This window comes from Oncorhynchus gorbuscha, linkage group LG01 (assembly GCF_021184085.1).
Source record: "Oncorhynchus gorbuscha isolate QuinsamMale2020 ecotype Even-year linkage group LG01, OgorEven_v1.0, whole genome shotgun sequence".
Lineage (NCBI taxonomy): Eukaryota > Metazoa > Chordata > Actinopteri > Salmoniformes > Salmonidae > Oncorhynchus > Oncorhynchus gorbuscha.
Genome location: NC_060173.1, coordinates 3,696,044 through 3,709,971, shown reverse-complemented (window position 1 = coordinate 3,709,971; position 13,928 = coordinate 3,696,044). Strand labels below are relative to the sequence as shown.

Below are 13,928 nucleotides of genomic sequence, written 5' to 3'. Positions count from 1 at the left end.
GGTTAACTGCCTGTTCAGGGGCAGAACGACAGATTTGTACCTTGTCAGTTTGAACTTGCAACCTTCCGGTTACTAGTCCAACACTCTAACCACTAGGCTACCTGCCGTCCCTCCACTCTAACCACTAGGCTACCTGCCGTCCCTCCACTCTAACCACTAGTCTACCCTGCCGCCCCTCCACTCTAACCACTAGGCTACCCTGCTGTCCCTCCACTCTAACCACTAGGCTACCCTGCCGCCCCTCCACTCTAACCACTAGGCTACCCTGCCGCCCCTCCACTCTAACCACTAGGCTACCCTGCCGTCCCTACACTCTAACCACTAGGCTACCCTGCCAACCCTCCACTCTAACCAATAGGCAACCTCCCACCCCATTTAGCAGACACTCTTATCCAAAGCAACTTACAGGAGCAATTGGTGTTAAAGGCACAAGATTTTCCACCTAGTCGGCTCGAGGATTCAAACCAGCAACCAACACTCTTAACCACTAACTGCCACCCTAGTTGCCCTCCAGTGGGTGGAGGACGTACAGCCTGTTTAGAATTATAGTATGATCATATTCTCTGTCTGTATCGAATAATATATAATAATAATAATAATAATATATGCCATTTAGCAGACACTTTTATCCAAAGCGACTTACAGTCATGTGTGCATACATTCTAGGTATGGGTGCTCCCGGGGATCGAACCCACTACCCTGGCGTTACAAGCGCCATGCTCTACCAACTGAGCTACAGAATAGTTTATCACCTGGTAAATCTAGTAGGAGTGACCTACTATTGGAGGAATTCGTGTTATCATGGAGAATGGAGAGACTGGGTGTAGTAGTGAGATACTTTTGGGTCCCAATACATTTGGGAATTCAATTGTAGACCAGTTAGCCAAAAGAGCTTTACAACTAGATATAATTGATATTAATGTTCCACTGGGTAGAGGTGGGGCCAAATGTAAGATCAGAGCCATTTTGATAGATGTGCGGCAGAAGAAATTGGATTTGGAGCCCAAGGGCCGGCATTTATCTACCCTCCAAGAAAGGTTGGTGGACCAAGATTCAAAGGTCAGATTAGGAAGGAAGAGGTGGCGTTTGCTCGACTGCGCCTAGGACATTGGGGGCGGAAGATAGCCTAGTGTTGGGCCAGTAACCGAAAGGTTGCTTGATCAAACCCCTGAGCTGACAAGGTAAAACTCTGTCGTTCTGCCCCCTGAACAAGGCAGTTAACCCACTGTTCCTAGGCCGTCATTGTAAATAAGAATTTGTTCTTAACTGACTTGCCTCGTTAAATGAAAAAATGGTACATTGAACTTATCATGACATCTGGTTGGCAACATGTGAATGGTTTGTGTCTGGAGTGTATGGTCAATGAAACGATGGAGCATGTATTGTTGTAAGTATGTTGAAGACACGGAAAGACTGAAGTGTTGGATTGAGGTTGGAGAGGTTTGGAAGGGGGATGAGGGAGGTTTTTTTTTTTTTTGAAGTTAGTAGGGCTTTTCTTTCTTCTCAGAAGTACTGAGTTCGGTAGGAGGATTTAGAAATGTGGAGCTAATGTTGTGATTGACCAGACACTCCAGCACAATAGGTGGTGGCAAACACATTTTAACGTTTGTTTGCGGACCCCCGTTATATTATAGAAGAATAACAAGCCCGTCTGAGGTTTTTTTTTTTTTTTTTTTTTTTTTTTTTGAAATGTTTTATTGACACAATTCCTTTAAAAACAGCTCATACATTTTTTACATCATTTACACACATAAAAACGGCAACAAAGCATAAAACACAGCATTTGAAAGTTACATTTAAATTTGGTAAAAAGTACATGTTGTTAAAACCAATGAAAAATAACCTTGAATAAAAGTACTTTCTTTGTAAAAACATCAAATCTGTAAAAAGCCATTTAAAATGTGTGCTGATGATCTAACAAAGGTAAAACATTTTTAAGGCATGTTCTTGAACACAACTCATATTCTGTGTTTACATTGGCCAAGTCTCCCCCCCCTCCCACCCTGTCTTTCAAGTGGACGTTTTCCAAGTCGTTTCAATAAGTGGTTAGATGGAGAGAAAAAAATATATCAAGTGCTTATAGTTAGTTAGCTCGTAGATTTATCAAAAGCAGAGTGGGTGGACACTTTTTGTCGATGTGCACAAGAGGAACTAACTTAACTAGTCCATTTTTTGCCTGCTGGGTTCTTCTAGATGTTGCGAAATAACGTTAAGTAGCTCAATCTAGTCAAGTAATTTAGTCAACAAACATGCAACACTGAAAGTAAACATTTTGATTTCCTTGCTCAAATATGGGGATGTGTTTACCGTGCCTTGGTGGATCTGGGAACGACTTGTCCCCCACACCAGATCGAGTAAGTAACTAGTTACAGTGGCTCGGTTCATTATTAGCTTGGGTGCTGGCGGTAACTAGCGAGTTACACTTATATATATATATTTATACACACACACTATTGTCCATGTTTCAGGTCAACATCGTAAACAAATTGTACATATAGTTGGATTCTAAAATGAAACAATGTAACGTAACAGCATAACCAACAAACACCAAAACAATCAGATTTATACGTTCCCATTCAGATCTCTGCTCTTCAGGTCTCTCGTTTAATATATATATATTTTTCTCATTAATTTCATTATAACGTTATTTTTTACATTGTCCTTATACTCAACATCATGTTCTGCTTCCTTCCCAGGAGACAAGGAGACGTCAGCTGGCAGAGACAGCCGAGCAGAGACAGAAAGAGGTATGACTGTTTTGGACCAGTTTTTATGACAACCATATAAGGTTGGCTTACACTGGTACAGCGAAGGGCTGGTTTCCCGGACACAGATTCAACCTAGTCCAGGACTGGAAAGCATTTTCCATGGAGATTCACCGTTAAACTGGTCTTTTTTTTGTTGTCCAGGACTAGGATTAATCTGTGTCCAGGAAACCAGTCCTATATAGCCTACACATGGTGGTCCTGTGTGGCTCAGTGGGATTAGGGTGTGGAGGTTGTGGGTTCAGTTCCCACAGTGATCCTGTACACCACTGTACCATGAGTCATTTAGCTTGGATGGGTGTCTTCTAAGTGGCATACTGTAGACATCCACTGAACAGTCAGTAGAGCTGGGCGATACGGACAAAAATCCATATTGGGATAAATTGCCTGAATTGATGCAATAACGATAAAGTTTATAACAAAAACATTTTAAACTACTACTAGTTGGATGGTTGTAGCCATTAATTGTTCCATTAACAATCAGTCATATTTAATTTCAAACACATTTCTCTAGTATAGGCTACTTATCGTAATGAACGATATCCGCAAAATGCCTGTGATAAGTGATCGGTATGGTTTATGGTCCCAACTCTACTAGTTAATCTCAGCAGCCAGCCAATCTCCAAGTGTTGTTCTTCGTATAGCGTAGAAGAGCTTACTGAGACACAGTGGAGTCTGCTGGGAGAAGAGAGAAGGCAGTGATCTTATTAGCTATCCTTTTTACACTATCGTGTGAACTGACCGATAAAACCCTACTGTGCTGGCTCCAATCCTTTCCCAGCACGGTTCCAGCAGCTACAGATGTAGGATCTTAATGTGATGACCCTGTTGCAGGAGAAATGTCCAGGACATTTCAAACTTGCAGTGTATTTTGAGATTGAAAAAGTCTTCTGAAGTTTGTAATTTTCACTGTGAAATTTCAGACTCGATTTTTTTTCCATTTCCCTTTCTCAATTTAATTATAATACACATAATAATTCACATTCCCTGTTGCTGCATGATTAAGTTTGGGCTGTTGCAAACTGTCTCAAATTAAGATCCTACACCTGTACGGTAGATGTGCCGTGTAACCAGGTCAGCACACTGCAGCTCGGCTTGATTCGGCTCAGTAGTGTGAAAAGGTTCGCCTATATAACGAGCCTTGAACCAAGAAATCCAATCTAGAAATCCAATCTAGAAATCCAATTTATGGTGTTTGTGCCCTTTTGTTGCAAGGCTACTAATGTCTCTTCAATCATAATGTTTAGTAGCTCCTCATAAGACTGGTGGATATTTTTACTGTTATACAGAAATTCTTCAGTCAAAGCCAATTGTATCCAACCCATAAAGCATGTCGGCCTACTAAAGCATCGAGGTGAGTATGAAGACCATGTTCTCAGCTCAATGTCTTCACTCTGCTGGTATTTCCTCCCACCACCCACACCTCTCACTTCTGGCGCTGCACACTGTCATTCTGTCTTAACTTTTTAAAACCGTTCCTTACCCTAGTTCCCAATCTGTTTGTGCTGTCTTTCCAGCTCCAATGGTTATTGTCACTCCTTTGACCACAGGAGTTGGCAAGATCGCACAAACAGATCTGGGACCAGGCTATAACTTATGCTTTCCCGACACAACAACACTATATACTGGAGCTTAATGCCTCTAACAGATCTGGGACCTGGCTATAACTTATGCTTTCCCTGACACAACAACACTATATACTGGAGCTTAATGCCTCTAACAGATCTGGGACCAGGCTATAACTTATGCTTTCCCTGACACAACAATGGAACTTAATGCCTCTAACAGATCTGGGACCTGGCTATAACTTATGCTTTCCCTGACACAACAACACTATATACTGGAGCTTAATGCCTCTAACAGATCTGGGACCAGGCTATAGCTTATGCTTTCCCTGACACAACAACACTATATACTGGAGCTTAATGCCTCTAACAGATCTGGGACCAGGCTATAACTTATGCTTTCCCTGACACAACAACACTATATACTGGAGCTTAATGCCTCTAACAGATCTGGGACCAGGCTATAACTTATGCTTTCCCTGACACAACAACACTATATACTGGAGCTTAATGCCTCTAACAGATCTGGGACCAGGCCATAACTTATGCTTTCCCTGACACAACAACACTATATACTGGAGCTTAATGCCTCTAACAGATCTGGGACCAGGCTATAACTTATGCTTTCCCTGACACAACAACACTATATACTGGAGCTTAATGCCTCTAACAGATCTGGGACCAGGCTATAACTTATGCTTTCCCTGACACAACAATGGAACTTAATGCCTCTAACAGATCTGGGACCAGGCTATAGCTTATGCTTTCCCTGACACAACAATGGAACTTAATGCCTCTAACAGATCTGGGACCAGGCCATAACTTATGCTTTCCCTGACACAACAACACTATATACTGGAGCTTAATGCCTCTAACAGATCTGGGACCAGGCTATAGCTTATGCTTTCCCTGACACAACAACACTATATACTGGAGCTTAATGCCTCTAACAGATCTGGGACCAGGCTATAACTTATGCTTTCCCTGACACAACAACACTATATACTGGAGCTTAATGCCTCTAACAGATCTGGGACCAGGCTATAGCTTATGCTTTCCCTGACACAACAATGGAACTTAATGCCTCTAACAGATCTGGGACCAGGCTATAGCTTATGCTTTCCCTGACACAACAATGGAACTTAATGCCTCTAACAGATCTGGGACCAGGCCATAACTTATGCTTTCCCTGACACAACAACACTATATACTGGAGCTTAATGCCTCTAACAGATCTGGGACCAGGCTATAGCTTATGCTTTCCCTGACACAACAACACTATATACTGGAGCTTAATGCCTCTAACAGATCTGGGACCAGGCTATAACTTATGCTTTCCCCGACACAACAACACTATATACTGGAGCTTAATGCCTCTAACAGATCTGGGACCTGGCTATAACTTATGCTTTCCCTGACACAACAATGGAACTTAATGCCTCTGATCTGGGACCAGGCTATAACTTATGCTTTCCCTGACACAACAATGGAACTTAATGCCTCTAACAGATCTGGGACCAGGCCTCTTGCCACATGGGAAGACCCATATAATCCAGCATGTGTCAAACAGCTGGAAACTGGGTTCCCACTAGATAGCACAGCCACAAAGTCAAAATTGGCTAAATTGTAAAATTCATGAAAACTAATTTTTATTTTATTTTTGTCTTAATTTAGGCATAAGGTTAGCAGTGTGGTTATGGTTAGGTTTAAAATAATATTTTAAGAAGATAAATTGTAGAAGTAGGTGGGGTTTATGACTTTGTGGCTGTGGTAACTAGTGACGACCTGGCAACGGCTATATATCTGCATTAACTGTACTGAATGTGTCTCAGGAAGTGTGACATCTGGCTGCTCTAGCCAATGGCGAGCACTATCCTCTCTCAGGAAGTGTGACATCTGGCTGCTCTGTCCAATGGCAAGCACTATCCTCTCTCAGGAAGTCTGGCTGCTCTGTCCAATGGCGAGCACTATCCTCTCTCAGGAAGTCTGGCTGCTCTAGCCAATGGCGAGCACTATCCTCTCTCAGGAAGTCTGGCTGCTCTGTCCAATGGCGAGCACTATCCTCTCTCAGGAAGTCTGGCTGCTCTGTCCAATGGCGAGCACTATCCTCTCTCAGGAAGTCTGGCTGCTCTGTCCAATGGCGAGCACTATCCTCTCTCAGGAAGTCTGGCTGCTCTGTCCAATGGCGAGCACTATCCTCTCTCAGGAAGTCTGGCTGCTCTAGCCAATGGCGAGCACTATCCTCTCTCAGGAAGTCTGGCTGCTCTGTCCAATGGCGAGCACTATCCTCTCTCAGGAAGTCTGGCTGCTCTGTCCAATGGCGAGCACTATCCTCTCTCAGGAAGTCTGGCTGCTCTGTCCAATGGCGAGCACTATCCTCTCTCAGGAAGTCTGGCTGCTCTGTCCAATGGCAATGGCGAGCACTATCCTCTCTCAGGAAGCTCAGTTTGATATGCAACACTTCTGTATCTAGCATTTAACCGTACAAATAGAATTATGTTCAACATAATATTTCTAGTCAGATAATGACATGCACATGTAGGCCTGTATTCTAGTAAATCTCTTGTCTGTAAAATCTCTCAATAATGAGAGACCCATTTCTGAAAAGATCAAAAAGTGAAGTGAAGTGAACGGAAGACAATGAATTAACTTGTTTCAACTGAACACTGAACACATGATGAGACGTTAGTGTTGACTATACTGTTACAAGTCTATAGGGCCCTGGTCTAAATAGGGAATAGGGTTCTATAGGGCCCTGGTCTAAATAGGGAATAGGGTTCTATAGGGCCCTGGTCTAAATAGGGAATAGGGTTCTATAGGGCCCTGGTCTAAAGTAGTGTACTATATAGGGAATAGGTTTCTATAGGGCTCTGGTCTAATGTAGTGCACTATATAGGGAATAGGGTTCTATAGGGCCCTGGTCTAAAGTAGTGCACTGAATAGGGTTCTATAGGGCTCTGGTCTAAAGTAGTGCACTATATAGGGTTCTATAGGGCCCTGGTCTAAATAGGGAATAGGGTTCTATAGGGCCCTGGTCTAAATAGGGAATAGGGTTCTATAGGGCCCTGGTCTAAAGTAGTGTACTATATAGGGAATAGGTTTCTATAGGGCTCTGGTCTAATGTAGTGCACTATATAGGGAATAGGGTTCTATAGGGCCCTGGTCTAAAGTAGTGCACTATATAGGGAATAGGTTTCTATAGGGCTCTGGTCTAATGTAGTGCACTATATAGGGAATAGGGTTCTATAGGGCCCTGGTCTAAAGTAGTGTACTATATAGGGAATAGGTTTCTATAGGGCTCTGGTCTAATGTAGTGCACTATATAGGGAATAGGGTTCAATAGGGCCCTGGTCTAAAGTAGTGCACTGAATAGGGTTCTATAGTGCTCTGGTCTAAAGTAGTGCACTATATAGGGTTCTATAGTGCTCTGGTCTAAAGTAGTGCACTATATAGGGAATAGGGTTCAATAGGGCCCTGGTGTAAAGTAGTGCACTATATAGGGTTCTATAGTGCTCTGGTCTAAAGTAGTGCACTATATAGGGAATAGGGTTCAATAGGGCCCTGGTCTAAAGTAGTGCACTATATTGGGAATAGAGTGCCAGTGGGGACACGGCCGTGTGTCTGTAGCTGCCATTCTGACCTCTCCATCTCCTCTTAGACAACCTCCAGGGGCGTCAAAAACCCCCAAGCAGTTGAGAGAAATAAAAAGAATAAGGAGATGGAGAAACAAGAGATGAGACCGTCTCCACCTGGAGGAGGGCTGAAGGTTAGTCCTCGTATTTTCAACACAGTGAACACAGATTGTCATGTCACAGTCTGCCTGCAACTTCAAGAGGTGAGTCTCTTATTAACGAATCGGCACACCTTTGAGAAAGGCAAGATGGCCTAACCTTGTATTCTTTGCTGGCTTATAGATATTATATAAAATAAAATTAATTAATTAATGATATACAGTGGGGAGAACAAGTATTTGATACGCTGCCGATTTTGCAGGTTTTCCTACTTACAAAGCATGTAGAGGTCTGTAATTTTTATCATAGGTATATTTAAACTGTGAGAGACTGAATCTAAAACAAAAATCCAGAAAATCACATTGTATGATTTTTAAAAAGTAATTAATTTGCATTTTATTGCATGGCATAAGTATTTGATACATCAGAAAAGCAGAACTTAATATTTGCTACAGAAACCTTTGTTTGCAATTACAGAGATCATACGTTTCCTGTAGTTCTTGACCAGGTTTGCACACACTGCAGCAGGGATTTTGGCCCACTCCTCCATACAGACCTTCTCCAGATCCTTCGGGTTTCGGGGCTGTCGCTGGGCAATACGGACTTTCAGGTCCCTCCAAAGATTTTATTTTGGGTTCAGGTCTGGAGACTGGCTAGGCCACTCCAGGACCTTGAGATGCTTCTTACGGAGCCACTCCTTAGTTGCCCTGGCTGTGTGTTTCGGGTCGTTGTCATGCTGGAAGACCCAGCCACGACCCATCTTCAATGCTCTTACTGAGGGAAGGAGGTTGTTGGCCAAGATCTCACGATACATGGCCCCATCCATCCTCCCCTCAATACGGTGCAGTCGTCCTGTCCCCTTTGCAGAAACGCATCCCCAAAGAATGATGTTTCCACCTCCATGCTTCCATGCTTTTAAAATGCTAATTAATTACTCAAAAATCATACTGTGAGATTTTCTGGATTTTTGTTTTGGTTTCTCTCTCTCACAGTTGAAGTGTACCAATGATACAAATTACAGACCTCTACATGCTTTGTAAGTAGGAAACACTGCCGATTTTTGCAGGTTATCAAATACTTGTTCTCCCCACTGTAAGGTAATTTGTTTTGAGTTAGAACAGTTCAATGATGCAGCCCGAAACATAAAGGCTTTTTAATGTCTCTGACTACATGAATGGCTGCACCTGGTTTATGTTTGCCACATATCACCCACGTGTTGTTGGGATGTTTCCTGTTTCTCTCAACGGGTCATTTATTTTGTCTTTATGCTTTTCCCCTTTGAGGAGATGACCTGTGTCTATTCCGATCCTTTAATACCATGTTTTCTTCTGTTTTGTAATGGCAGGTAGGCTGAAGATGGACATGGAGAGATCCTGGATGTCTCCATCTAGACAGAGGTTCAGCTAACAACATGAAGAGTGTTGGTACCAGTTGACTTGAAAAGGCTTTTTTTGGGATGTTGGCCCTTCTGACATTTTTTAATATTTTTAATTGCAAGCTTATTTTTTTTAGAGGGGATTGTTTGCCAGGCTTCGACACTGGTAAAAAAAATAAAGATTCTACTGCCCATGTTGGCAGTGTGAATCACAGGACATGCCTCCCTTAATGCCAAGATACACAAGAGGAAAATGCAAGCCAGCCAATGGAGCTTTGGAACAGACAGGGTGGCTTAGCTATGAATAGAATATACACACTCAGAGGAAATATGCTCACACTACATCTATAAACTGTACCAGGCATCTTGCAGCGTACTCTCTCTTTGTCCTCTCTCCTCACGCTCCTCCTTTGTTCTCTCAGCCATTTCAACTTGGCCAGCTTTAACACCATGGTGCTTTCTTCTTCTGAGGAATATTCTCAGTCTTGTGACCTATTTACCGTATAGTACATTTTCCTTCTAAAATGATTTTATGCAACAAAGTCCTTTAATGTTCAAAATAGGCCTAGATGATTCAAATGGCGTTTTCTATTGTAGATCAGTGTGAAAAGAACTACGTTTCCCATAGCTACCTACTGATGAACCACGTGAATGTTTTAGAGTTCATGCACCAGCACTATGCAGTTTACTTTTCTATTGTAGATCAGTGTGAAAAGAACTACGTTTCCCATAGCTACTGATGAACCACGTGAATGTTTTAGAGTTCATGCACCAGCACTATGCAGTTTACTTGTCTATTGTAGTTCAGTTAGAAAAGAACTACGTTTCCCATAGCTACTGATGAACCACGTGAATGTTTTAGAGTTCATGCACCAGCACTATGCAGTTTACTTGTCTATTGTAGTTAAGTGTGAAAAGAACTACGTTTCCCATAGCTACCTACTGATGATATATGTCTGTGCAATATAGGTTATTTTCTACACATTGTAACGGTTTCTATCGGTTTGTAATGTATGAAGAAAATGGTTCACCGTGTGTGCATTAAAGGAACACTATATTGAACTCTCTGTTTTCCTGCGCCTGACTTCCCACTCACGACACCCAGTACCTTTCATTTCAACCTGTTGAGTAATATTGTTGACATGACAATGTTCCAGGAATTATGTTAATCCAAACATACACCGGCGTCACACAATGTTCTTCCTTGGTATGCAGTCTGTCACGATGGTAATAGGACTGATGTTATTCACCAGGTTTCACACAATGTTCTTCCTTGGTATGCAGTCTGTTGTCACGATGGTAATAGGACTGATGTTATTCACCAGGTTTCATAATGTTCTTTCTTCAGCCATAGTACAGCACCCCTGGAGCAAATTAGGGTTAAGTGCCTTGCTCAAGGGCACATGAACAGATTATTCACCTTGTCAGGGATTCAAACCGTCAACCTTTCCGTTACTGGCCCAACACTCTAACCACTAGGCTACCTGCCACCCTTTATGATGGACAAATCAAATCAGAGTTTGTCACTTATACATATACATACATATATACATATACATACATATATATATATATATATATATGAAAAAGATATGCTTGTTTCTAGCTCCAAAAGTGCAGTAATACACATATAAACCAAAAAGTAATAGAAAGAATGTAAGAAATATCAGAACGAGTAAAGTCATAGTCTGGAATATACAGTGTGTGTGCACTACTTGTCAAACGTTTTAGAACACCTACTCATTCAAGGGTTCTAGAACACCTACTCATTCAAGGGTTTTAGAACACCTACTCATTCAAGGGTTCTAGAACACCTACTCATTCAAGGGTTTTAGAACACCTACTCATTCAAGGGTTTTAGAACACCTACTCATTCAAGGGTTTTAGAACACCTACTCATTCAAGGGTTTTAGAACACCTACCCATTCACGGGTTCTAGAACACCTACCCATTCAAGGGTTCTAGAACACCTACCCATTCAAGGGTTCTAGAACACCTACCCATTCAAGGGTTTTAGAACACCTACTCATTCAAGGGTTCTAGAACACCTACTCATTCAAGGGTTCTAGAACACCTACCCATTCAAGGGTTTTAGAACACCTACTCATTCAAGGGTTTTAGAACACCTACTCATTCAAGGGTTCTAGAACACCTACTCATTCAAGGGTTCTAGAACACCTACTCATTCAAGGGTTTTAGAACACCTACTCATTCAAGGGTTCTAGAACACCTACTCATTCCAGGGTTTTAGATCACCTACTCATTCAAGGGTTTTAGATCACCTACTCATTCAAGGGTTTTAGAACACCTACTCATTCCAGGGTTTTAGATCACCTACTCATTCAAGGGTTTTAGATCACCTACTCATTCAAGAGTTTTAGAACACCTTCTCATTCAAGGGTTTTAGATCACCTACTCATTCAAGGGTTTTAGAACACCTACTCATTCAAGGGTTTTAGAACACCTACTCATTCAAGGGTTTTAGAACACCTACTCATTCCAGGGTTTTAGAACACCTACTCATTCCAGGGTTTTAGAACACCTACTCATTCCAGGGTTTTAGAACACCTACTCATTCCAGGGTTTTAGAACACCTACTCATTCGAGGGTTTTAGAACACCTACTCATTCCAGGGTTTTAGAACACCTACTCATTCCAGGGTTTTAGAACACCTACTCATTCCAGGGTTTTAGAACACCTACTCAGTCCAGGGTTTTAGAACACCTACTCATTCAAGGGTTTTAGAACACCTACTCATTCAAGGGTTTTAGAACACCTACTCATTCAAGGGTTCTAGAACACCTACTCATTCAAGGGTTTTAGAACACCTACTCATTCAAGGGTTTTAGAACACCTTCTCATTCAAGGGTTTTAGATCACCTACTCATTCAAGGGTTTTAGAACACCTACTCATTCAAGGGTTTTAGAACACCTACTCATTCAAGGGTTTTAGAACACCTACTCATTCAAGGGTTTTAGAACACCTACTCATTCAAAGGTTTTTCTATATTTGTACTATTTTCTATATTTTAGAATAATAGTGAAGACATCAGAACTATGAAATAACACATATGGAATCATGTAGTAACCAAAAAGTTGTTAAACAAAATTGATTCGTTTAACACCTTTTTTTCTATATTTTGGTTACTACCTATTATTTTGGTTACTACCTGAATGCCAACCGTCACGTCTGGAGGAAACCTGGCACCATCCCTATGGTGAAGCATGGTAGTGGCAGCATCACGCTGTGGGGATGTTTATCAGTGGCAGGGACTGGGAGACTAGTCAGGATTGAGGGAAAGATGAATGGTGCAAAGTGCAGAGTGATCCTTGATGAAAACCTGCTCCAGAGTGCTCAGGACCTCAGACTGGGGCGAAGATTCACCTTCCAACAGGACAACAACCCTAAGCACACAGCCAAGACAACGCAGGAGTGGCTTTGGGACAAGTCTCTGAATGTCCTTGAGTGGCCCAGCCAGAGCCCGGACTTGAACCCAATCGAACATCTCTGGAGTGACCTGAAAATATCTATGCAGCGACGCTCCCCATCCAACCTGACAGAGCTTGAGAGGATCTGCAGAGAAGAATGGGAGAAACTCCTCAAATACAGGTGTACCAAGCTTGTAGCGTCATACCCAAGAAGACTCAAGGCTGTAATCGCTGACAAAGGTGCTTCAACAAAGTACTGAGTAAAGGGTCTGAATACTTATGGAAATTGGATTTTTCAGTTGTATTTTCATGCATTGGCAAAAATATTGAAAAACCTGTTTTTACTTTTTCATTATGGGGTATTGTGAAGTCATTATGGGATATTGTGAAGTCATTATGGGGTATTGTGTGTAGATTGATGAGGGGGATAAAAAAAATGTATTTTAGAATAAGGCTGTAAGGTAACAAAATGTTGAAAATGTCAAAGGGTCTGAATACTTTCCGAATGCAGTGTGTGTGTGTATATAATGGTGTGTGTATATAATATATATATATAATGGTGTGTGTGTGTATATATATATATAATATATATATATATAATGGTGTGTGTGTATATAATATATATATATATAATGGTGTGTGTGTGTATATATAATATATATATATAATGGTGTGTGTGTGTATATATAATATATATATATAATGGTGTGTGTGTGTATATATAATATATATATATAATGGTGTGTGTGTGTATATATAATATATATATATATATAATGGTGTGTGTGTATATAATATATATAATGGTGTGTGTGTGTGTGTGTATAATATATATATATAATGGTGTGTGTGTGTATATAATATATATATAATGGTGTGTGTGTGTGTATATAATATATATAATGGTGTGTGTGTGTATATAATATATATAATGGTGTGTGTGTGTATATAATATATATAATGGTGTGTGTGGGTGTATATAATATATATAATGGTGTGTGTGTGTATATAATATATATAATGGTGTGTGTGTGTATAATATATATAATGGTGTGTGTGTGTA

At 41.2% G+C, this 13,928-nt stretch overlaps 1 protein-coding gene across 2 annotated transcripts; it reads left to right on the top strand.

The window, feature by feature from the left end:
* The first annotated feature begins 2,021 nt into the window (after positions 1 to 2,021).
* On the top strand, positions 2,022 to 10,498 carry LOC124031978 (small VCP/p97-interacting protein-like). Of its 2 annotated transcripts, XR_006838192.1 has the most exons (5): positions 2,022 to 2,354; positions 2,697 to 2,747; positions 4,055 to 4,119; positions 7,989 to 8,096; positions 9,407 to 10,498. XR_006838192.1 is itself a non-coding variant. In XM_046343871.1 (4 exons), the coding sequence occupies exons 1-4, from the start codon at positions 2,292 to 2,294 to the stop codon at positions 9,413 to 9,415; spliced, it is 231 nt and encodes a 76-aa protein (XP_046199827.1). In that variant the 5' UTR covers positions 2,022 to 2,291; the 3' UTR covers positions 9,416 to 10,498. The 2 variants fall into 2 exon arrangements, 1 of the variants encoding a protein (XP_046199827.1); XM_046343871.1 differs by lacking the exon at positions 4,055 to 4,119.
* The last annotated feature ends 3,430 nt before the right edge of the window (positions 10,499 to 13,928 follow it).

Coding starts and splice junctions, on each gene's coding strand:
- LOC124031978 (XM_046343871.1), top strand. CDS start 2,292: ATGGGGATGTGTTTACCGTGCCTTGGTGGATCTGGGAACGACTTGTCC. Junction 2,355..2,696: donor TGTCCCCCACACCAGATCGA/GTAAGTAACTAG, acceptor CTTCCTTCCCAG/GAGACAAGGAGACGTCAGCT. Junction 2,748..7,988: donor CCGAGCAGAGACAGAAAGAG/GTATGACTGTTT, acceptor ATCTCCTCTTAG/ACAACCTCCAGGGGCGTCAA.